Here is a 26,802-nt window from a genome sequence, read left to right on the forward strand (position 1 = left end):
CCGAAGGAAATTGCTGTGCCAGAGTTACAGAAAATATAACAGTAATAAATAATAAAAGAAAGGCAGAATTAGAAATAAAAATAAACTATAGTGTCTCAGTGAAACTATAAAGTGTCTTAGTAACAAGTGAGGTAAGGAGTGCACAATAGTATGATAGAAGGGAACATTGTAGTGTAGCTGTTATGAGATGAGATGAAATATTGCACAGTGTAGCTGTTATGAGATGAAATATTGCAGTTTCTGAATATTGCACAGAAATGAGATATTGCACATTTTTGTTTGTTTTTAGGTTAAAGACAGGTTTTTATGGTTGCAAAAAATGTCTGTAGTATCTCCATGGTTCATGATACATCAAATATTTATCAATCATTGAAATATTTTCCAGTTTTTCCAGTAATTGTATTCATCCTTGTGGAGTTTATTTACTGCGTATTCAAAATTTCTCAAGTTTTTATTTTTTTTTACTTCAAATTGTTCTTACTTTTTTGTATTTTGATGTACCTGGCTGCTATGACGACTTAATTCCCCCTTAAGGATTAACAAAATCATCTATCCATCTATCTTACGTGAAAGTTCAAAGCTTGGCGGTCCACCAAAGTGGAAAGGCTCGTCGTTCTTCGGAAATGTGATTTCGTGATCGATTATTAAATTAATGAAGAGGGACAAAGTTAAAAAACAGCGACGGGTGGAAAATGCTCAGGGCTCCGAACAAGCGGAGGCTCTTAGATAAGAAAAGATCAGATTATTCGGTCGATACGAGAATCTGAAAGCGGGTTATTAGATTCCAGGTTCTGTGGGAATTCTAGTCCGGGACAAACCGGGAGTTGGAGATGTCAGATCGTACACGTTTCAAGCTTCGTGAGGTGATGCAGACAAATCGATACATTTGGCTTCTATGGAAGTGAAGACACTTGACATATTTTCCAAAAGCGAAAAAATGACTTTTGCCCCAAAATCAATTGTCCTCACGGGGAACAGAAGTGGGCCACAAAGTGGGCTAGAGAGGAACGAGGCCAGAAAAGTCAGGAGCCGAGACGACGGCTTGAGTATTCGTTCCCCAAATTGGCCACAATCAGCCCCGTTAAAAGTAGATCACTTCAATGATTACTTTCCCTGGTGTTGATAATGAACAGCCTTGGGCATGGCAGAGAAAAGCAACATCCCCTCCTTCCCTCCTCCTTCTCCTTCTCCTCCTTCTTCACTGTTTCACACCCTTCCTGCTGCAAACACACTTCTCGGGTCCAGGAGCATCATCGATGCTGAGAAAGAAGAACAACTCATTTCATCCGACAATGTCAACAACCTATTTTATCCAGTAACAACTTCATAACATAGAATCGGGAAATCTCGGACAGCATCGATTTACAGGACCGTCTCAGAAAATTAGAATATTGTGATAAAGTTCTTTATCTTCCGTAATGCAAGTACAAAAACAAAAATGCCTTGCATTCTGGATTCATTACAAATCAACTTTTATTATTTTAATATTGCTGATTATGGCTTACATCTTAAGAAAACTCAAAAATCCCATCACAAAATATTAGAATATCAAGAAAAAGTAATTTTTGTTTTTTAATTGCATTACAGAAGATAAAGAACTTTATCAGAATATTCTAATTTTCTGAGACAGTCGTGTATATTCCGGTTAAAGCGGAAAAAAAGTCTCGCTTGCTTTCCCAGAAGATAATCCGCAGGGTGAACCCATTGTCAAGTTTTTGGGAAACGGGGGGGTTTAAGTTACACGAGCTCGGTGACGATTTTCCTGCTAAACGCTGCCGCGGAGGCAGCTGGCGTGCGCGAAGGCCGAGGATATTCGGGAAGGATGTGACATCCGGATGGTGGCCTGGTGGTGCTTGGGGGCGTCACGTGTGACAGAAAATCAACCCCTGCGCCACCAGCCTGGCTTGTTGATACAAGATGTTGTGGATCCATGTGTTATTGGGCGAAAAACACCCCGCGCCAATGGCTCGGCCGTCGCGGGACCTTCTGCAGAGGGTCATTTATGGGAGGAAGCTGGAGATCTCGCATAGAATAGAACCCTGAACTCTTCTCCTGTGTGATGAGCAGGTACAAAATTGCAGGCATAAACAGTTTAGTTTTACAAAATCGCCTTTATTTAACACAGATGTACATTTAAAAGCAGAAATGCACAGCGTCGATGCAACGGATCTTAAATAGAAGGTCAGAGTTGAAGACTGTGAGTAAGCTTGTGGATGTATTTGTGTTTGGACTTACCCGCCGCTTGTCCACGTCGCCTCACCCCAAAATGGGAACCTGTCGGTGCGAGAAATACGACAATTCAAATGTGCAGAACTTCTAGGTGGATTCAAACGTAGCTTGTTGTCTTTACCGCAGCATTGGATCTGCGTAGTGAGAACTATAGCTGCACCACCAAGAATTAATAGCAATCAGAACTCGGCCTCCTGTAAACACCGGCCGTAAAATATTAGAAACACGGATGTGAATTTTTCAACCTCAAGCAGTTAAAACGCTGCTTTTCCCCTCCGATAAGCTTGTGAATAATTGGATTCCTAACATTTCGGGGGATCATTTTAGCAAATACAACGGGGTTACTTTTTAAAAGATGAATTATTCAGATCTAGTTTACGTGAAATAATGTTTACTGTTTTCGTCTGATAAATGTCTAAATCAGGGCCAATTGGGTGTTGAATCGACATTGGAAAGACCCAACATTTAAAGCGTTTTGTGTTGGGTTTTTGGCAGTTCATCAACATCAGCATCCATCTACAAGAACGTCACCATCTCATGGTGTCTTCATCTCCAGAACATCTACTATGTGCCACACTCATGTTCAGGCCGGGATTTTTAGAACTGGTAGTCTCATCTTGGGTTTTAGAAGGATTACTCTTATCGGGATGCTTTTATTGTGCTTACATAACTCGGATAAATGTCACCTGTCTCACTGGCTCTGCTGTGCACGTGCCTGCCGTCACTAAAAAAACCCATGCCTGTCGACATGCACTAATGTCGACCCATCGGGTCACGTGCACCCTCAAAATCCAGCTCTGCACTTGAAACCTTTTTAGGAAGCCCATCTGGTTATAAGGCGTCACATGATTAAACAGGCTTCATCGATGATGATGATAAAACTAATGCATAATACAAATAGATTAATTTTTCCTAAAAAAATGAAAACATTACTGAAATTCACATTTTTTTGTTTACAGCTATCTATTTTAAATTAAAGCATGATCAGTCTTGGGCGGTTACTGTGACATCTCTCTGAAACAACTTGCACAAATCTACTGAATACTCAACATAAACGGCGACATCTCTGCAGAACAACAATATCAAACGGAGTATTGCAGCTACTTCGAATGATGGTGCCCTCAAACATTTTTCACAGCTGCTGTGTCCTAGATTAGGTGCTACGATATTTGTATCACAAACCATAAAAAAGCATATAGCAGTCTGCCAAGGAAGTTAACATGATGAAATCGGTGTGATTTTTTTTTCTATTGGCAGTGACAAGGGCAATGAAGGGGAAATATTCAGGACCCACACGTTTCGCAGTTTTTCGCGAGGTCGCGGTTTCTAACTTTCATCCGACTGGGGGTCAAACGAGGATCAGGACGGCGCCAGCTGGCATCAAGGGAGAACAGCAGGCCTGGCGAATCCGCCCGCAAAATGACATGCACAGAGGCAGTGTGATGGGTTTTAGGGTTGGTGGTGATTCCAAACTTCACTGCTACATGCGAAAATCTTACATACTACTCCTTGGTGTTTAAAGCAAATACTTCTGCTGACATTGGCTGAGGTTGGAAGACATCCCTGCACGCAGGCTGTATATAAACAAAGCTCTATACATGCAGTCCAAGTGGACATCTGTGAATAAATGCATCAAAAAAGCATTTTTCACCGCTAGTAATGGCTTTGCAAGAGTTCACAACATAATGATGCCGATTAAGAATTAAGTGATAAAGTAAAACTATTTTATGTTTTGAGGACGAGAGAGTACATTTACCTGTTAGAGCTACTTCTTAGAATCCATGACACCTGGTTTACCACATTCCCCCAGATCCAAAGACATGAAGCACTTGTAGGTCAGAGAACCAGGGACAGAATGTCATGATGCAACACACGCTAAGATTTGCACACACATACAAAATTTGCTTGCATAAAACTCGACTACCATGAACTTTTAGGGATTTTACAACCTATGTAAAGGTACACATTTGCACCTCCCCGCCCTCTAAGAGATGTGGATCCACATTTTGCCCCCAGACTCTGGTTGCTATCTGCTGACATCTACTGGTGGCTTGTGCCCTTGAACTTGGGTTTCACATTTAGCAATGTAATGTTATTGTAATGTTGAGACAGAAGGCCTCCAAAAGTTGACACTGGATTCATGGATATCATCCCATTCTTGTACAGATTTAAGATCCTCGGGTTGCAGCGTCATTGACATTGAATACATAAGCACACGCGAAACTCTAGAATTTAAACTTGTTACTTAACAGAGTTGATATTAGCCCCCAGGTTGATTTTTACCAATGGTCTGAATAAATGTTGTTTCAAAGGTCAACAACAAGCCAGCACCAGCTTGAAATGTGTGGATTTGGAGCAACTGTAAGAGATTCCGACACAAAGGCCTATGTTTTTAAGTCATATTTGAAGGAAGTTATTAAGTACAGCTTCTGGGAAACAATGACACAAAACATACAAGAAATGCTTTATTATTAACCGTCAGATACAGGATGCACTTCAGCTGCAGAAAAAAGTTCATTTATAACTAACCATCAATGCAGGCAGGCAGGGCGGTCTAAGTTCACGTGGGGATACACTTTCACCGAGAAATCTATGAGCTATGTTCATGTGAATTTCAAAGACAAGTATTAAAGCACAGTTTGACAGTTTAGGGAGGAAAGCCATCTTGTTTTGGAGACTCTCTCTCCCTCCCCCCGCAACCACAGCTTAATCCAATGTGCTCACGTCGGTCACCACTGCTATCATCTCAAGATTCTGCATGAAGACCCTCCATTGACATGGTGACTAACATATTTTTGGGCTAAATATGTAAACACACATGCACACACACACACACACACGCACACAAACACTCAGAGACACCCTCTCCGACAGAAACTAAAAAATGAAGTAAAAAACAAACCCAAAAACAACAAAATAACACTACATTATCGTTCCAGGTAAGTGTGGATGCAGCGTGAACATATAGTTCATCGGTGATAGGACATGTTTTGGGTGAGGGGGCATTAAAAGACCTGACATAATCAAGATCCGATCCGCCAACATATCCAAGTTTTAAGGGAGCAAGTAGGTCGACATCATAGGGAAAACAAATATAAAAAAAAAAAAGAGAGATCTTGTCGGCCAGCATTTTGAACGAGGTCAAATTAGTATCTGCGGCGCTTGTTATTTGGACCGTCATAGACTCCCCCCACCGGACTCCCCCTTCCAAAGCCAGGGGCAGGTCCAACCTGGGGGGGCAATGGCTGCTGCTGCTGCTGTTGTTGTTGTTGTTGTTGTTGTTGTTGTTGCTGCTGCTGCTGCTGATGGTGTTGCTGCTGTTGTTGCTGCGGCTGCTGCTGCTGCTGCTGCTTCGGGGACTCAACCTCTGGCCTGCCGCCCATTGATCCACCCTGCGGGTATCTATCAGCTCGCTATGGCGCCGCAGGGATTCACAAAAAACCCGATGTGTGGAATTCAAGTAAAATGAGAGGTTTTAATCACGGGCATGGATTTAATTTTGGGGAGGGGGTATTTGTCATAGTTTCAGCATATCCAGGGGGGTGGGAGATTCCGGTATTTTCAAGGATGGAATTCAAATCAGTGTACAGTTTGATCCAAGTGTTGTGATCCAAGAGCAAAAAAGAAGGGGGTACAGAGGGGAGAAAAAGAAAAATACTATCAGTCAAGTTTCCATTTTTTAAGTTCAAGTGGAAAATGCTGTTTTTAGATATTTATTTTTAGCTCAGTGTTTTTGTTTTATCTTTAATATAAGACTTCCCCAGGCAGGGGAGCTCAATTCAGGGATTAATTTTACTCCATGAAACTAACCATATTGTCAAATAAGAGTCACGAGAATTATCGTTTTTTAGGAGATATGCCATAACACATTCTGTACAACATCATTATAATGCTGAAGATGTAAAAACTGAGAGAAAACTCAATTTTTTTCTAGATACATTACCATGGCGCCATTCTCAGACATCAATGGTGTTCCCATATTTGCAGTTCCCTCTGGGCCAATGGCTCCGCCCCTTCCACTCATGCCCATCACTTGACCCTGGTTACCACTGGGGCCTGAAGAGGCCTGGTTAAAACCATCTACACGCAAAACAACGGTGCATCTTGGTCATTTGATGGCCAGATGTGGTGTTCGCCATGCCCAGTAAGGTCAGACTTTTCGTGCTCAATGTTAAGATACTCTCACTGACTTAAAAAAAAAAAAAAGGTAAGACAGGTCACGTTGGCTTTTTGACGACAGTTAAAATGATTAGGGATGCACCGGATCATCTAATCTCCCAGAGGCTACAGATAAGTGTTTAATCAAATTGAATGTTGTGCTGCATTGATTATCTGTATTTTATCTTTCGTAAAAAAGGAAGTCATTTTGAACTAAATTATAACAGATATTTTTCTTTTATGGGGGGCCACTGAACAGTGTGCATCGTTGAGCCTATAAAAAACTACACAGAGGTTAAACCCAGTGGTTTGGTTCCAACTCCAGATTGCTGACATGAATCAAAAGGCTTGTAGATTAAAGTATTTAGAATTAAACACGGTCTGTTTTGCAAATTAGCGCTAAATATGAGGGCATCCTTGGACCTAACAATACCACAGTGGTGCTCAAACATCATGCACGTAGCAAGAGGGCGCTGTTGAAATGTTTTACAAAGGGCTGCGGCCTCTATGTCGACTGGTCAACCTGTTGGTTAGTACTCTCCAAAAACTATTCCACCGATCAACCATGAGAAGTACCTGCCAAGACTACAACATAGTTTAACCTGTCAGTTGGGGAGGTACTCAATATTAACTCTTGGTTCAGCCCTGACCATGTTGAAGAAGTCTTCAGTCTGGCTCAATCTTCATCGGACGGATTATAATAAAAAAACAAACAAACCTGTAATACAAACAGCAGTTTGTATGCTGTGTTACATATCCAACATGATAGATCTTCTTACACCTGTAAGTTCATCTGTCCGTGATATTATGCTGTTATATCAGATCTGCTTGACGATACTGCTCACTCAGAAGTGATATTCATAAGCCACTTCCTGGCTGCCTGTGGAAATGTCAACCTAAGTTTTGGTGCAAAGGAAAGCCAAACATCAATTCTAAAAGATCCAACATTACATTTTAACTGAGGTTGCTACTGTATGAAAATGTACTTCTTGCAGTAACTGACGTGTTTACTGCTAAATAATGAGAAGGACAAAAAGTGACGAGGTGCTTAACTGCTCATTCAGGGACGATTCATCGAAAACTCCATTTGAGGCGACAGCAAGTTAAGATACTCAGGAGGTGGTAAAGAGAAAGAAAAGAAAGATTGGTGCATCCCTAAAAATTGAAATCTGTCATCTTCTCAACGGGTAATACAGCATCTTGTCTTAGCACTTAACATGTTTGTTTTTCACTAATACACAATTAAAACTGTTAACAACTCAGATGGAGGTTGAAGTCAATAGAAACCAACAACTGTTAATTTATGGAATAAATATGACAAACAAACTTCATTTAAATATATGCAGGGGTCATACTGTATATTACAAGGGAAATATTAAAGATTGCATATTTTATGGAAATACAGACAAACAACAGTTAACAGACTACGAGGTTTTCAGATTACATGATTACATTTGAGGCCAAGTGCCCATGTCTGGGTTTAGACTGATCGAACCTTGAATTGCACATCACCTATGCCTTATAAAAAAAAAAAGCAAAAGGAAAAAAAAGACAGTAACTTAAGCCCTACTTGAAAATGACACTAAACAATAACTATCAAAAAGACCCCTAAAACAACAATTGTGATCATGGGTTTGCTATGCAGCGACTGACAAATATCACGGCACGCATTTCAGAACACCAGCTACAATGTTATCCATTTACATGAAACCAATGTTAATTGTCATTTTTGCAAACCAACTAATGATAAGTGTTAAACTGAAATATGTGAAATACGAGTTGAACCAAAATCACAGAAATAAAAAAAAAAAAACATGGGAGTCGGGGAACAGGGGGTTTGACAGATGTTTGGTTAACTGTCCAGGCCTGTGTCAAACTAATGACCAAACATGGCCAGTTATGTTGTTCTCAGTAGACAGTAGCTATTGCCTTCTTTCTTCAAGTGCTGACAAGTTTACAAACTGGGAAAAGTATAAACTAAATTTTGAGAATTGTAAGTGTCACCTAATGCTCTTCCTAGACTGAACCTTAAGACTGTCTAAAAGACATACATGTAAAACAATAGGCAAATTAAGAGTAAAATCTAACATTAGGCATGAAATAACAAATATAGAAGTCTAAAAACACAAAAATTGAACCCTGTTGACTTTATCATGAGGACATTTAGAATACACTGAAATCTGACAAGATAAAGCAGTATATTGATGACAGCTTATGTTACATCTGTGAGGTTTTCAAGCTAGTTTCAGGGGGATTGTGCAGGATTGGAGTTCTCACAATACTAGTGTAAATGTCTTGCAGCGACTCCAATTAAATTCATGAAGTCATGTCAAAGCGTGGGGAAATCTTTGTATCAATGTATTTAACAAGAAAAAAACGTTGACATACACTACTTTTGTGAATAAGTATTTGTTTATTTACTTTAAGTATCAGAAATATGCAAGCACGCACATCCATCCATCCATTTAGGCATGGAAGAATTGTCTGATACGAGAGAGTCTCGGAACACAAAAAGGTGATGTGCAATTCAAGGTAATAACTTTAAAAGGCTAAAGAGCCACCACAAACCTCTTACAATGCATGTGCTCACACCAAGACATTCATACGTCACTGTGGAGGCTCTGGTCCCTGAACACATTGCTATGTGGGTTGTTCAACAGTGCAGGATTTTATATTTTATGTGGTTAAAGCCAGAATTTTTTTTCTCTCTGTACCTTTATTTACCGTATAGAGCAGAGTCCTAATTTTGATGAGGATTATAAATATAGTTTTTGTTTCACTTATGTATAATTTAAGAAAATGAGTAACTTAAAGTTATGTATTACTGGTGGGATGTACTTGCATATTTGATGTCTTTTCAACACAATATGGCAGCTTTCAGTATCGGGGGGAAATCATCCAACTCAGTCAAACTGGATACAATATTAATCAGTTTACTGTGTAAAAATGCTTGCAAATAATCATTAGAGACTGCAAATCCTGACCTGCTATTGCTCCTTTTGTGTTGTCGCTGCCACTTGTATAAAGCTAAATTTCAAACGGTCGCTCTAGTTATCAATAATGTGCCTGTTACTGAGTCATCAGTTGTGTGCATGCACTGAAAATTGATCATGAATGTTTTGGTGTGAGTGCACAGATATGGAATTAAACATCAGTCCCTGGCCTCTCATCCTTCACCCAGGTGATCAGCATTTGTCAATCATAGAACATTGAATTCGCCTGTAGGCTATCAAGACTGTTTTTTTTAAATATATTTAGCACATTGTCCAGGCATTTTTTGAAGAATTACATCAATTAATTTGGATCACTTTAGATGGACAGACTGAGAATTTCACCCTCCACAGGCAAAGTCTGTGAATAGGCTGGCAATGATTGAAATGATATTCTCCTCTAAAGCAATGTGGGGTCATCACTTAACCTTATGTGCAAAGGCCCGGGCACCAGAACGAACCCCATCGCCGGTTGAATGTTTTGAAATGACAACTTCCTTACTTTGAGGTCAAAGCACCATTATGTCAAAATATTAAAACAAACAAATCTTGTAAAATTTCCTATCAGCGAACATCTGAGGATGAGAGCTCAGGGACTAAATATACAGAATACACTCTATGAACCCACCCAAACCAACACACTTCATTCAGTACACAGTATATTCTGTTAGTAGAGACACTATGTTGTCAATGAAGAATATTATGTTGTTCTGCTTTGTTCTGCATCTCAATGAACTCCATGAAAAAGGATATGAAGTATAAATCAGGCACATTCCATAAATTGCAAATTACTCTTGTTGCAAAGGAGCCACTTGGGATGCAAGACAAAAGGCAGTGATGAAGTACATTGAGGGACATTTAACCCACTTATTATCGTTTAACTTGTTCTTTTATCAACCAGTTCTTACGCAATCATGCCCATACCTCCCATATTAATGGCTCCACGAGGGCCCAGCTCACCCACTCTCATTTCCTGTTCTCTCTGGAAGAAGTGAAGAAAAGCCTTCAGATCAAAATGCTGCTATGGTACAAATTTTCAGCGGAAAGCCAACTATACAGAGCTCACACCAGTCAAGCATAATTTTTCCATGCAGAACTGATGACAGCCTGGTAAATTATCCACAGCTGCTGGGGAGAATATTAATGCCGTTCCTTTCACTTGAATGTTTCCTTTTTTTTTCATATTCTGTCATAAGACTCAACCATGTGATTTGAGCATGGATTTTCACAGCAGATATTTTGACATGTCAAAGCAGGAATATTGTATCTTTAGGAGTTGAACATGTGGATTTCCTGCTTTAATAAGTCATAATTTATGCCATGATGTTTACTATTCATTCACGCATTAGTCAGATAGTACCCTTTGGTTTTCTGCAGGCAAATGCCTAATTTGCCCAAAAATCCTTAAAAATGGCTTCGGCTCATTATTTTCACTCACTTTTTTGCCATTCCAGTTTAAACAATTTCTGTTGTCAGGTTCCCTAAATAATGACATTTTGACAAAGTGTTATTACTACATCTACTCATTCTCACAGACGCCGAACACACCAAGCAAACCTGGGCGAGCATTGTCAAGGAGGAGTTTACCTAATATTTAGCTTTTTGTAATCAGATCTTTTGACAATTTCATTATCCAGGAAAAAACAATCAGTTGAAAAACTAGCTTTGTGTACTTTATCTAGTAATGCAAAACACTGCTTATGGAGGGGTAACACAATAAGAGCGGAGGGGCAAAAAGGGCATTCACTGGCATTGTTCTGTTATAATGAGGATTGTTGTATCTGGCAATCATGGGTGAAAATCTTCTGGCGACCGGGTCTGTCTTTATTTTTTCGGTGAGTTCTTTTCCCTCGACGTGTTCTTATTAGTCTCATAATGCCACGGGCAGAAACTATAGTTGCTTGCAGCAAAAATAGAGCAAATGCTAATTTCGATTTGAACTAATAGCTTGGTGTGCCAGCATCCTTACACACAAACACATTGTTTTCTATTCATTCACACATTAGTCAGTACCCACTCACACAATAAATGATGTTTTGAGCTCACTATCATCCCTATACTTACATGAAACACTGCTTACACAAACACACAAGACAAATAAAATTTGACAAATCACATGAAATCAGTAATTATAATCAAGCAACCTTTGTTATGACAGGGGCTCATCTAAACTAGAATGGGATGTTTTTGAAATGATAAGGACTCAGCTGAGCTACATTCTTTGCAACAATCTCCCCATTTGAAATATGCTTGTTTTTGAAAATTTAATATAGAGATAGTAAATTCATACAATGGCAACCCAACAACATGACACATGAAGTGATTTATAAACAGCTACAATAATTCAGGGGTCTATCAATTAAATGGTAAATTGGGTGCAGACATCTTGTCTGCTTGGCCTGCGCCGTTTCCATACTTACCTGATAAATGGTCAATATATCTTAATTAAAAGGAGAAAAAAAAAAACAACTAAGTTTCACAAAGCACAGAAGCTTCAAGAGTGATGAATAGCGAGAAGATTTTTGTGCCAAAATCCCTGTATCAATGTTTAGAATATAAAGTCTAAAAACTATTATAACTAATTTGGGTAAATTTGGCACCCAAATGTAAAAGAGAAAAGAGCAAAATGAAGAAAAGTGTGTGTAATAAAGGATTCCCAGTTGTTACACTGATATGGTCTATAAACATGTGTAATACAGAGATCATAAACTGATGATGCAAAAATTAGGCATTTGTTCAAAATGGCAAAGAGAGTTAATGTAACCTTCAAAGTGTATTATTTTAGTGTTAGGAGGTTAATTGTAAAAAGGAAAATATAAACTTCTTTGCAGGATCGGGTAGGCATACAGTACAGCCAGGTGGCCACCAGACACCATGGAATGTCAATGAAGATTTGCTACTTTTGCAATCACACAAGAAAAAAAAAACAGATAAGACAGGATAGCAAGGGATAGGAATAGAGGACATATATGTAAAATAAAATAGATAACTCATCGCTATGGCTTCACTGATTTAAAGTTAAGCCTGAAAACTGTTTTGCATGTTTACTGCATTTGTCAACATAAAAGACTTTGTCCCTGAAAAAGGTCCCTGATTGTGATAGTTTGGAACAAATTAGCTCAAAATTCAGTTATTTAATAGCAACTGCAGAAATGCTAAGACATAAGCTCTACAGTGATGGAAAACACTTTGCAAAAGACTTCGTGAGAGTCAAAAAAAAGCTTATTGCGGTAATTAAAAAGAGGTCTCTTCAACGTAACTAAAAGATGAACACGTTAACATTTGGGACTCTGCCACTCATGGAGAGTGCTGTAACAGTGGGACCTTATCAACTGACTACAGAAACTCCTATCCATCCATTGAGGAGGTGGTGCACTGTATCTGCATTTTCTAACTGGTCATAGCAACAGTGTCAATTGATTGATTACACTATCATTGATTATACTATCGCGGTGAAACGAGTCAAGAGATGCGATAAGATTGTCGGAAAACAGAAATGCATGCAAAGGTGCAGACTCCGACAGGAACTCTAAACAGAGCAAAGGATTTAAAGAGAAAAGTTATAAACATAAAATCAGTAGTACAATGCAAGACACGCTCCCAGTAAACATTTCACCCCCCTCACCACCCCACATAGATTTCCATGTAGTAGGAAACACTGGTATGTATCCCAATCATAGTACTTTCAGTTAAACAGCCAAACTAAACACTCATCCACATTTATAAAGCACAACAGACGCATTTAGAAAAACCTTGAATATGTATCATTAGAAAAAACATTATTAGTTTAGTTACTTGAACTTCTTATCCATATATCAATACATTGAAAACCCAAATCCTCCCTTTCTAACAGATATCTAGTGAGAAGACAACTGAAACAATCACACATGACATTCTCTTATGTGTCAAAGATTGAATAAGAAACCTAATTCTTCATATTAAAAATGGCAATACACCTTTTGATATAAATGATGCAAGAGCAGAAATGATAAGAACAGAAATTTGGAAACACTACTAGTAAATAAGAAAACTATGTACCAAACTAGGCATGGATTTTTCAATGTATTAAAAACACTTGGTCTTTTTCTCACAAATGTTGCATTGGCTATTTTGGCATAAATTGAGAAATATGTATGTATAGAGCAGGAGGAGGCAACGATACTGACCCGAGATGTAATATATTTACGGGGGCTTCAAATAATAAGTACAAGAAACATTTAACTTGATGAAGGAAACTATGGTTATTTTGAACACTTTCTTATTTGCTTGAATGCAGGAAAGAAGGAACTGCTATATGGATGTTTGTGCAACATGCTTTTCTCAGCCATTATGTATTTAATTTCAGTCCTAACAGATACTGTATAAAAGTTGGCATTTAAGTAAGTGCACTGCTGAACCTGAGAGTAATCTACACTGTTCTAAACAATAGCCATAATGACCAACTGTAGGTAATCACTAACCAACAGCTGGTCAGGGACAATACTTCAGGACCAAGTCGATTACAAAATTTTTAAAAATATGACACAAGTTATTCTTACTACAAAAAGTCCCAATGGTACCTTATATACTGGAGGTGAATGGAATAATACTCAGACCGTTATATACTGCTGGATAAAGGATTATGCATTTGAGAAACAGTTGTTGTCATACTGAGTCTTTCCTACGCTAGGGCAGCTTCCCACTTTAAATCAATAATGACAACATGACAACACTGTATGGACCACAAAGCGTAATTTATAGTCTGTTACTATGTGAGTCAATGTTACAACTCATGAATAAAGCAGAGTTCCAGTGTTTCCAAACCCCTTACGGTTGGCATGCTGCTGTCAACGGCTGAGAATAAGAAATGCATCCACTGATTTAAATCAATTAAAAATGACGAGCGACTCTAACCAAAGTTAGTAAGGTAGCTGCAGAAAATAGTGGTGTATGGAATCTACAGAAGTCCATTTCACACTGGGTCAATTTTGACTGCAACTAATTTTGGTAGAAGGCATTTGTTTTATACATAAGAATTTGAGATATATTTTTGAAGTAAACTGAAAAGTTTATGCATGCGTTTCTACCAATGTTTGATTGGTTTGATTCTTTTGCATGGCATATTCTACTTGTGTCCAGTGTTTGAACAGAACTGGATATGCTTTGTGTGTTCGGCTGCATTTGCCAATCAAGTCGTACTCACGTTGTCCATGAAGTTTGGTTTGAAGCCATCTGGTGGGCGTCGCAAGTCCTCCTGTTCTCTGTGTCTCATCATTTCCTCCTCTCGGCGTCTTCTCTCCTCCTCATGCCTGCAAACATACAGCATCAGACAGTAACTAGAAGAGCTCCGAACAGAGGGTACAGCCAATAAAGCAGAACACAAATCAAATACACCCTTAGAAATATGTAATTTATAATAGTTTAATCAAGTTGACTCATCATAAAACCCTTTCAAAACCAACACAGGACAGCAAATCAACAGTTTTGGAGATTCAAATGGAGAAGCCAGGAAACATCAATTTACATAGAAACTAACAATTCATTTATACCACTTTACTTTGCGCTTGTCGAATATTGCCAGTTACAGAATGTAATGCTGTCCTCCTGTCTGTACCTGTACTGTGGTTGATTGTAGGTTACGAGTAAGAAAGTCAGACATTAAATTCAAGTCTAGAGTGAAGTTGCAGCCCCATCATGCAATCTTTCTTCTTTACAACTTGTTTCTTGATTTACACAGTGTGATGGACGAGGAGTTTAAAATGAAGCAGCTAACAGTGTAGCTTGTTCATATAAAGCTTGTTCTGTAAAAAATGGTGGGGTTGTCCTCAAAAAGAGATTACAAACTTCTACAAGCAACAGGCTCCTTCAATTTGTCCAAATGCGAAAAGAATAGATACAGGCCTCATCTCTATCTGTTTTCTCCTCTGCAGCTCTTGGTTACGTAGCTCCTCTAGTCGCCTCAGCTCCTCCTGACGTCTCATTAGATCTGAAGAAAGAAAGGAAACTTTAGAGGGGCTCTACTAAAGCAATCGTGATCACTGCACTCATAAGCACCCAAATGGCAAAGGTAGATATTTGCTTTTAGGCACGTTTTGGGCGTCAAGAAGCCTCTTAAGCCAAATGTCTGTGTATGTTTAAGTGCTAGAGATTCATTCCAATGCCCCGTTTCTAAAAATCAATTTCACACTATTGACATTACCTGGAATCACTCTTTTTGATATAACCTGACCAATACCAGGGACACTAGGACACTGCACACTTACATTCTTAATAGCTTAAGATATGATACCTGAAAGTTAGAGTAAGCAAAAGTGTTTGAATGCTGGCCTAGTTTTGTGTATGATGTAAAAAAAGACTTGTAATATATTTACTGATGTATTTGAATAGTTGAACTGCAGCATGTTAGACTTATGATGTAAATGGGTTGGTGTTCTAGAAATCAGACACTGAAAACAGATCTCTTGTAACCACATATAAATCCCCCCCAAAAAACAAAATGTTTTGCAATCCTTTTTGGATGGTTCCAAGGGGCTCCATTATTTGCTAGAGAAACGCTAGTCTATGTTGTAACCAAATGCAGGAGAACCACTTCAAAAACCTGAGCAACAAGGAGTACACTGGATAGCAGAATAATAAGCTTCCAAACACAATGCTTTCAAGAAAAAAAAAAAAACAGATGTTTTTGATGAACTGCCCACATGCATGGGGCCAAAAAAACCTACCTTGTCTCATCAACATGAGCTGATGTTCATGTTTAGCCGATTCCAGCTCGGCCTCCAGTTTCTCTTTGGCCTCTCTAATGTTCCTATCCACCTGCTCCCTTTGTTGTTTCTCCATCTCATCGAGAGCTTTCCAGCGAGATGCGTATTCAAACTCAAACGTTCCCGGCTGGGCGAAACGTGGGGGCTGCTCTCGCTCTCTAATAAACAAAAAGGAGAAACTTCAATATTTACAAGGAACTAACTAAACTACCAATGGCCGTCACAATGTGAATAGCTTTTGTTTAACTAATATCTATCTGTGCATTTTAATATGACTATCAATTCGTCCTTTATTTACTTGAGGAATTTTGGTGTCTTTTGCAGCAGTTTTTCAGGAAGTCCATCTTCATCATCAATGTGGTCAGAGGGCTCCACGATGGCTGGACAAGGCGTGCTGAAAAATTAGAGGATAGTTAAGTCAGTCTTTGATGCCATGAGAAATAATCAATAAAAAAAGAATCAAATGTAATGTATCTCTGAAATTTCCCTCCACAGCAGCCAATCATCACACCTAATCCTCAACTCATGAGAAAGAAATCCCTCCATTTGTCTCACAGTGGGTAAATACATTGTTACCGCCGAAAGCGTACTGTTAAGATTGCAAATTGTACAAACAACACTGATAATTCAAATCCTGTTGTAATAGTCCATAATGATGTAAAATATCTCTCCAACCTCATTTGACGGGACACTGATAAAGCTAAATAAAACGCACAGAAGCATTGACAAGACTGTAGCCACGTGGTAAGACTTTCCAAAAACATTACCAGATAAATAAATCAAAGATTTGCCACAATGTAAGATGAGAAATTGGCACCAAATAAGTGCCACGATGAACATTAACTGTACTACGTAAACTGTGATTGTACACAGCTAGGTGGCAACTCTTGACCTTGATATCGGCAGATTTAATGCACAATTACACAAGCAACAAGAAACAGAATACCATTCAAGCCCTTTACTTACGTGGTTAGCAGCAGCGCTCCCTCATTGCAGCGCTCCAGGGCTTTACGTGCGGCTACTTTGTTTGCAAACTCTACGATGCCTCTGCCAGTGGGTCGACCCCGGTCATCGGTCACAACAATAGACCGTTCCACCGGTCCGAACTGTGAAAACGCCTAAGAGCAAGGAGGAAGGCTCTACATCAACATTTTTGTGCAGGATTCAATCACTTAACAGTTGGCTGAAACACAAACATTGTGTTTGGGATTTAACTAATGATATTGTACCTGTTCCAACAGATCATTGGTCACTGCAGGCAACAGGTTGCGCACTGTCAGCGCTGCACCGTGGGTCGCAAAGCGAACTCTGATGGGCCGATTATTTAACAAAGTCCCATCCAGTTCAGCCTTTGCGATCTCTGCCAGTGTGCGGGTCTCCTGGAAGACAAAAAAAATATATATACTTTTGTTGATGCACATAGTAGATAACAAATTTATCTACAAAATTCTGGCATACCTAAATTAAAGAGGTTCCCATAGACAGAATTGGCGTGTCTTTCGATTGGTTTCAGACACGTTTCAATGTTAGAATACTATCAAAAGGGGCTTGGGAAGCTCCTGTGTAACCCATAGTTGTTTTAAATTAAGAAGATAATCTGTTAAAAAAAGCAATCTGCAAAAAATAACCATCGTCACCTCATTTCTGCCCGAGCAGAAGGACAGCGTTTGCAACTCACAGTGATCCCTCACCCCATGTATTGATTACTTGTGCAAGATTACACACCGACAAACACAAAGACAAACCGAGTCCGAAGATGAAGATGAGGACTGTTGAGAACACACAGCTGCCCCAGAAGCATCTGATTAAATCGCTAGTTTGTTATATGGAACCGACGAGACGCAGCAAACTGCTCGCACCGAAGTTAATGAAAATGTATAGAAAATAATAAATATATAAGTGTCTAATTTAACATTTAAAATAGGTTAAACCCCATGTTAGAATAATACAACAACCGGTGTATTTCTCTTTGCATACTGGCTAGCTAACTCCCCTTTGACAGGCGGACTCACCAGACGGATGAAGCCGAACCCCCGGTCGCGATTGATGAAAACTTCGTTCGTTTTTCCGTATTTCGCGAACATATTGGTGAATTCTTCCTCCGGAATGTCCAAAGGAAGATTTCCGATGAAGAGCCGTGAACGCTGGGTGAAGGTCTTCTCCCCGGGTTTCCGAAAACTTGTGATATCCAGAGTCATTTCGGCGGGGCCTTCCCCGCTCTCCTCGCCGGCCCCCGCGGCTTGTTCGGCGGGTTGCTCGGCCGGCTGAGGCGGCGGCGGCGCGGGGCTCTCTTTGTTCGCCGCCGTTGGCTCCGCAGCGGGGGACTCGGTGCCGCGTCTGCCCGGTTGTGGGGAACCGCCGCTTGGCATGTTGGATAACTGCATATTTCGGTGCGCCATGGCCGTGGAGGGTATCCCAGGACACGATATTCAAATGAATTAGCTTCCCCGTTGAAGCGAGGCTCGCCGTCGCGGATACACACACCTCCACGGCATACGGCTCAAACAAAGATGGCGGAAGATGCGCGCGCATCTTCCCATTGAGGCCGGAGGTGCGAACCTCTGGATCTGGAGCCCTGCAGCTGTAGAGGATGTCTGCTCACAACTTGGGTTTTGGAAAATAAATAATTTTTCAAGCCTTTTTTTTTTTTTTTTAGCAAAGTAATTAAATTGAGAAAATGTTTGAAGTGCAATTTGTAGTAACAGTAACGGCATTCGTTCAAATGTAAAAACAGAAATGTTTGTAATTTGACTTATAATTCTGTTAATGTTACATTTATATCCACAAGGTCAACAACACCCTGGTTAAAAATCAGTCACAGTTTTTCACTCTTTTGTGTGTGTGTGTGTGTGGGGGGGGGGAATTGTGCATTTCTCATGGCAATGGTCCTGAAACTGTAAAGCAGACTTTTTGAAATGTTACAATTAGATCACACTGGCCAACAGCAGTCATTAAAAAAAAAAAAAAAAAAAATTTTTTTGGAAAGTGATCTGGTAAGAGCAGAAGCCTGTGATGAACGTGAGATTCCAGATGAAGAGCGGTGAGAGTTGGGTGATGATCGTCTTGCAGAAATTCCAGAAATCTGTGACCTCTGGACACAGTTTTTTAAAACTCTTTTTTTGTTTGTTTGCTTACATTTTCTTCACTATTTAAATCTGGCTGAAACAATATATTTATTATTTATTCATTGCTACTTGTCTGGCTTTACTGTGGATGGTAAAATAAGAACTTCATGTGCATATGACAATAAACACTTTCAATCTTCAACTGAGAAACAATTGAATAAAATGACATTTACAAGGGCAGTAAAGGCATTCATCGCTATGTAAAACAGCCTTTTTGAAATTTGACTTATGATTCTATAAATGTTACTTTTTATATCTGGTAGCTCGGAGTGCTGGGTGCAGGTCTTATCGTTGGGTTTCTGAAAATCAGTGACCTTTGGACACAACTTGGAAAAATATCTCACATATTTCCACTCTTCTTTTTTTTTCACAAAATAGGTATATTGAGAAAACAGTTTCACATAGACTAAATTAAGAAAATTCATTTTTGTCACAGCCTTTTAAATGTGCCAGGCTTGTGTCCCATACCTCAGACCCCAGAAATCAATGAAAAGACTACACAAAACGGAAATTTAATATGAACAAAACAAATGGATATTTTATCTCACACACAATACATCATTATAAACACCTCCATTCTTTTGCAAATTATATTGACATTAAAAATTTTTACATAAATATTGTGTGAATGAAAATGTACACACCACAAGTATTGTGTACTTTGATTTATGAAGGTCTGTTTTTCAAAACTTCTGTTAAAAAGTTTCATTAATCATCCAGATATTTGATAGTTTTAATTATCTGTTTAAAATAAACACATGCATCTCAATAATGTATTAATATTACATTATAGTACATTTACCGTATGCTTGCCGAATAATGTGTCTTGCAATGTATGCATGTATCTCAAACATATCTTGAAAAGATGATGAAGATGATGATGATGTAGCTAAGAGCTGCAGAAGGAAGGTCTCTGCTAGAGCTCACCAGAGGAGAAGTCGAAGAAAAAATGGCATCACTCTCATTTCTGGGCACGAGCAAGTTGCAGATGTTCCCTTCACAGCAGGACGAGCACACCTGACGGATGACATTTACCCTTTATCACATGCATCGTCTCTATTTTTACCAATCATTTTTTGAAAAAGAAAAAAACACATCAAATAACTCAAGCTCCTCTAACCTGGTAGCCATTGACCACAGCACTGCAGCCGGTGAAAAGACAGTCCTCCAAGGTCACACAACGTTTGGTCACAGACACACTGTGGCCCTGGTCATTCATCATGTGAAGTGTTTGACAGTATTTGGTATCTAGGACACACACAAGTGCAAATACACAGAAAGACCGGCAGAAGATTTTGGGCTATTCATCATGCATCAATGTAGGGGCTCTTCTGATGAGCAATAATTTGAAAACACTGAACAATACAAGCCCAAAAAATCAGTAATGCCACAGAGGCACATCACCAATATCAAAACAACAACTAGCTCTTGTTTGTGAGGTTTCGGACTGTATAGCTTGAGTTTTGTTTCAAACAGAAACATACCTTTTGGGCAGTACACATCCGGTGCCCAACGATTACACTCATAGTTGTCTGTCGCTCCTTGACAGGTGAAGCACTTGAAACCACCTGGATGAGGTGTAGCTGTGGATGAGACACAGACACACCCCAGTTCAAGCGGCCATCAGCTCGCAATGTTATTGCCAGTGTTGATGGGTTAGGGTTACGGTTGGGGTTAGGTTCGATAGAATATTGTTTTTAATACATTGTTGCTGACCTCGGCTCACCTGAGCAGGTCTAAAAAGACTGTTTGCAGTTAGCCAAATAGTTATAAAAATTTTTGCATTGGCTGCTTTTTTCATTTTAACGTTCATTTTGGTCATGGTTTTTGGTTAGAAAACAATAAAAAACAACAAAAAAACAAAAGAAAACATCATCATTTCTTCATTCACTATACGGGTTAAATGCAGTGGTCACTCAATTTCCTCAACAAAGTATCTAAAAAAAGAAACACAACCATTTACTCTCATTCACATGCCTGGACAATGCAGGGTCTACGGTGAGGCTCTTGCATGTTTTATGAACCCTGGGAGGAAAGTGGAGAGAAAACCCATGCCGAACACTGGAAGAACAGGGAACCTTGTTCTGAGGCAGAAGCGCCATCTACTGCCCTACCAGAAAAACAAGTTTCATCATGTGTTACTTTAAAAAGTGAGCTGAGGCTGAGAACAGTCTTGTCAGTGCATAAAGACAAAGGACAATATTTAAATTCAGAAGTGCTATTCTTGATAGAGATAATAACAGAAATATTACATTGAGCTCATCAAATTACACAACTCTGACTGGCCTGAGTGCACCTGTGCTGCTTCCACAATTCCACAATCTCATAACCTTACCCCATTCACTGCCTCACCCACTCATGTCATGGTCCTAACTCTGCTGTCTCTCCTATCCTTGTTTCTCCCAGCCCGCACACCTCCTGCCTATTTTTGTTTATTTATTGTATTCATTGCTATCTATTTTTGTCACTCTATTTATATAGTTGTTTAGCTCTGATTGTGTATTTGTCACCCTCACTGTTCCTTAATGTTGCCCATTGTTATCCCTAATGTTGTTGTTGTCTGCTGTCTATTTATCTGCTGTCTATTCGTGGATATCTTGCTATCTTCTGTCGTCTGCTTTTTTATTTATATTTACATTCATATTTATTTTCCTTTTTATTTGGCATTAGAACTGTTACACTGCTGTGACAAAGTAATTTCCCCTATGGAGATCAATAAAGTTCATCTTATCTTATGTTATCTTATGTTATCTTATGTTGTCTTATCTTATGTTATCTTATCTTATCTTATCTAAAATTATGCTCCTTGCACAATTCGCTTTTCCCCTCCCTTGTCTCGACTCTCAACTATTCTGCATGTCTGTCAAAGTTCCATGAACTTTTGCTTTGTTAAGAGATTTTTAATCTAATTAATTTTCCATCTTCAAATAAAAAGTGTCTGCTTGCAAACCTTTTGTATTTTTGTCATATTACTGGGAGCCAAACTGGGAGACCTAAATACTAAATCAGATTTAATATCTTCCTACTTGACGGATGCAACAGGATGATGTCCTTCTGGGTGAAATCACGTGTCTGAACTTTCGGTAGCCAGTGTGCCATGTGGGTCACCAGGAGGATCCAGGCCTGTGCCAACAAACGCTCCATCGCTGGCCCGGGATGTCTTCATGCACTTCACTCGTCAGTAAGGTCGGTGCTGAGGAAAAGGAAACACAAAACAGATAACAGGTAATAGAAAAAGAAAAAGATGTGCATTCGGCTTTACGAACTGAAAATAATTTCAATGAGACGCCAGAAGCTACAGTGAGGAGACGCTCTGAAAAAATAAGCGACGCTGATAAAATATGTAATGAGCTTGCAATAGTGTTTGTCTTGGTAGTGCTCATGTTGGCTATCCGTTTAAATATAAAGAGCCTGTTTGTGCTGAGCTCGACGGCCAGCATCCACCGCTGGTTTGTAACCACTGCTTCACAAAGAATCATTTTCACCTTCTTTTTTTTTTCTTTTTGCTGCTGTTACAATGCATGCAAAGTCAGATACTCCACTAAAATGTAAACTGAAATCTATTTTATGCATTTATATGGTCAGTTATTAAAATGAGATAGCATTGGACTTATCTACTTTCCTCCTTGTGTGTGAAATGTTGGTTGCTGTCATGCAGTGGGTTGTTTTTAAAGGTTTTCCTTCTTCAAACTGTGGTCAGAGAGCCATAAGGAACTCTGTTTTTACACACATGTTGGCTCTTTCTTGCAGAAAAAGGGGTCTCAAAATCGTTTCCTTCAATGTGAAGAAAATCTGGGATGTCATTCCAGGAATGTGCCTTAATCATAAAGGTGTAAAAGTCAATGATGAAGAAGAAACAAGAAGAGGATGTTTATGAGTGAACGTACTGCTGCGGGTTGCGTTTTCAAATTCAAATTAATTATGGTTTCTTTCAAATACAATACTCAAATGGCTTGATAACCTCAAGATTTTTTTTTCCAAGGATAAAAGAAAAATGTAAAACTGTAAACTGTCTGGCTTTGGCTTAATATATGAGCCACATTACTAATGTTTCAATCATATGGAGGACACCTCTGTTGAGGTGAATAATATTACGATGCAACTGCTTAAAACTAAAAGTATACCGACCGTAGAGAGTCAAATGAGTCAAGCCAGTGTCTTGAGTTAGGTATTCAGCTCCAATCTGCACATACACTCACACTTGCTCTTATCAGATTCGCCAAGACGTCAATCAGAAAGCAGATGACCTGGATCTCCTCGTGTAAGAACATCAGTATTTGTTCAAGATCAGCCTTTAAGATGCCTCTGTTTCATCATTTAACCCCAGGCATTGTGCTGGCTGTGTGGTAGTAAATGCTTGGTTTTCTTTGCGTTATGCACGCCCTAGTAAAACCAATCTTTGCCAGAGACACAATCCCCGGCTACACATGGAAACGCACACAAATATCTCAATATCTGAAAGATAACTACCCGATTTAATGTCAGAAGACCACTTTGGTCAATGCTGCTCAAATATACTGTATATTATTACAAATCGCCACAGTTAATTACTTTAGGTGTTTTATTTAAAATAAACACTAAGTTATAATCACGTTTCTTATTTGTGTTCAATGATGGCAAATAGATTTTGAATAAGAAAAGCATTTGAATTGATGTTTAATAAATAATAATAATTTGATTTATTTGAAACATTGGTAATTATACTCCTGATCGAGTGGTATATGTTTGGTGTAGAAATACCCTTTTATCTCATGAAATTCTAAAAATCAACAACAACGGTAGCCTTTCCTTGGATTTACATGTCTGTGAATTTTGAGAAAGACTAGTGAGTTTCCTTGCGAGGTGATACATTATGCATCAGCAACATCAGTTTATTTGTTAATACTGCTGGCACTAAAGGAATGCTGGAGTTCAATAGTTTTACTTTGGAGGGTTCAGAGGAGACGTCGAGTCCATGGGATCGCAATCATTAAGGTCCTGAGGTTGTGTGTGTGTGTGTGTGTGTATAACAGTATGGCCCATAATGAAATGCTGGACGCTGAAAGGAAAATTTGAGATTAGCAAGCCAGCTCTGAGCTGTCTGATGGATGCTTGGTCCTGGCAAGACTGAAATTTGCTGTTAGGAGGCTGGAGAGTGGGGATTAGATACAATGACTCCCTGTTATAAGAGGAGAGGGTTTATATCATTCAGGCTTCAAGGAGACCAACTCCTCCAAGAGCTGGAAAGGCGAAAAGAATCTGAAGGAGAGTTTTAAATCCTGGTCTCCCATGACAACGGGGGAATACAGCTAACAGGTCAAAGAGTAGAATGATGACAAACGGCTCTGAACTGTCAAAATCAATCAAAATGTGAAAAGTGAATTAGAGCTGCAGGAAAGATAATCTGAGGGCAACAAAGAACCAACGGTTATGATAATATTAAGCCATGTTTGATTGAGAATAGCATTTGTGACCTTTACCTGCCAGAGCTAAATTACATGTGGTAAATCAGAAACAAGGAGGTGAGGCTTGGTTTTGTAATTATCATAAAACTTATTTTACCCAGGTCATATTGTTTAAAACCTATTGTATCATAATTTTAAAAAGTAGACATCTGGTATGTTCCCTTTCAGAGATAATATTATTTACAGATATTCTAAGTATTACAGCATAGGTATGCAATTGCAAAACATGCATTTTGGGAGATCTCAACACAAAATAAACCTTAATAATCACTTAGAGTAGCCTAGTTTGTACTTTAGACATCATAAAGTGTTAATTTTCCTCACCTCTAGTTTATATTTGTTAACAGGAATGCATTTTCAGATTATAATGCGCGTGGCAAAAATAAAAGGAAGAGATGAAGACAGGATTAGAAACAGGGTAAGGGGTTCATATAATCCAAGAAGACAGCTTTTAAAATAGAATCATGATTTTCTTTACTGTCTGCTTGATGCCAAATATCTTTGATATATATATATATATATATATATATATATATATATATATATATATCTCCTTGTCGAAAATATTTAATTGGTCAAAAATATGAGCGAGAAACTGACGTTTTTTTTGAAGATTTAGTTGAAATAGATAAAACAAAATGTCACATGCGAACCGTTTAATACTCTGGATGAAGGATAATTGCTGCAGGTTGGTCATGCGTGACAAAAGAGTAGATTCAGGCCACCATGGCCGCCTCTGAAGTTCAGCTCATTTCCAGCAGCTCACTTCTATCAGCCAGACACATGTGGCAGCGGCTTAAATATTTCCATGAAGCTGATTTTTTTTTTTTTTTTTTGATCAAATACCTGGATGCCAACTGCATCTGACGGGGAATACTTTTGCTGCAAATACACTTCGGCTCGTATATCTATTGGGTCCAGTGAGAGACGGTTTTCTTTCTTTTTGCTGCTCTATCTGTTTACAGTGTCACTCCATGACTAAGGTTTTTATGAGGTTCTCGCAGAGGTTTGCATCTCATAAAATGTTTCCTCTCTTAACTTTATGGATGAAAAAGGTCAAAACCTACCCGAGGCATCTGTTAAAACTGTTGGTCCTGTCTGCAGTCCAATATTCTCACTCAACTGTCCCAGAAGTCCTAACTTACATTATCTTGCAACTTAAACTTGTATATTGTGTATGTCCAATGACGGACATTATAAAAGCATCCTCAAAACTATAGCATTAAAACAATAAGCACAATAGGTAACTATAATGTAGTTTCTTTGTGCCACCAAACACCTTATATCATGTTATTCATAATAACTTTAGATGAGGTGTCCCTACATAGAAATGTAAGGGTTCAATCCAGTATTTACCTACAGTATCTTAAATAACACTGCTGATTTAATTAGCATCTATCACAGTTGCTCATAATGATATGGCTTTGAATAATTTATTGACGTTTATTTATGGCATCGATATTGACAGCTACCTCAGTAATTAGTTATTATGCAGCTTGGCTCAATGTTTTTTTTAAACTAACTCAACAGCAAGGGTGTTGCATCAATGAAAATTGTACGTTTGTAAATTGTAACTTGTTCTAGGAGATTATTAACGTCAAAGTGGCACTGTTAAGCGGTTTATTCATCTATGAGGTAAAACTCCGAATATTAACCCGGTAGAAATTAGTTTAATTAACAATATGAACCAGTTTCATCTCACCTTGCCTCGGTGAAACCCGGTGCTCCGTCCGCAGCTGGAAAGTCTGAGTATTGAGTGGGTCACTGAAGATGAAGGAAGGCAGCGCCGTGACGTCATGGTCTTGTTACAAAAACTACAACTCCCATCTTCTCACGTCCGTCTTCGTTTTGGAGTATGCGGAACCCGGAAGCGGGGTTCTCAGCCGAACAGCAGGCTGTCATTCAGTGTCAACACTGGAGACCCTCTCGCTAAATAATGTACATTTCACACAATGCAGTTTGATGATCGTTTAAAAAAAAAAAAAAACATCGAACCAAAAGTAATGCAACCACAATTTTCGATTTATGAATGCTTGAAGTTTTTAAACAAGATATTTCTATTATTTATATAGTATTGTCTGTATTTAATAATGATAATAATAATGCATTCATAGAG

At 38.9% G+C, this 26,802-nt stretch overlaps 2 protein-coding genes across 2 annotated transcripts; both read right to left on the reverse strand.

The window, feature by feature from the left end:
• Positions 1-4,683: 4,683 nt before the first annotated feature.
• pspc1 (paraspeckle component 1) lies at positions 4,684-18,619 on the reverse strand. Its single transcript, XM_086147998.1, has 10 exons — positions 18,130-18,619; positions 17,347-17,496; positions 17,084-17,235; positions 16,416-16,511; positions 16,079-16,275; positions 15,256-15,342; positions 14,560-14,663; positions 10,302-10,359; positions 6,173-6,309; positions 4,684-5,642 (listed from the first exon to the last, which is right to left on the reverse strand). The coding sequence occupies exons 1-10, from the start codon at positions 18,514-18,516 to the stop codon at positions 5,376-5,378; spliced, it is 1,635 nt and encodes a 544-aa protein (XP_086004124.1). The 5' UTR covers positions 18,517-18,619; the 3' UTR covers positions 4,684-5,375.
• A 1,165-nt stretch (positions 18,620-19,784) lies between these two features.
• Positions 19,785-26,646, reverse strand: LOC147233326 (ly6/PLAUR domain-containing protein 6-like). Its single transcript, XM_086148000.1, has 5 exons — positions 26,389-26,646; positions 22,269-22,435; positions 20,727-20,825; positions 20,363-20,490; positions 19,785-20,259 (listed from the first exon to the last, which is right to left on the reverse strand). Exons 2-5 carry the CDS (start codon positions 22,384-22,386, stop codon positions 20,089-20,091), a joined length of 516 nt encoding a protein of 171 aa, XP_086004126.1. The 5' UTR covers positions 22,387-22,435; positions 26,389-26,646; the 3' UTR covers positions 19,785-20,088.
• Between the last annotated feature and the right edge of the window lie 156 nt (positions 26,647-26,802).

This window comes from Fistularia commersonii, chromosome 6 (genome assembly GCF_037954325.1).
Source record: "Fistularia commersonii isolate RoL2024-O1a breed Wild chromosome 6, RoL_Fcom_v1.0, whole genome shotgun sequence".
NCBI lineage: Eukaryota > Metazoa > Chordata > Actinopteri > Syngnathiformes > Fistulariidae > Fistularia > Fistularia commersonii.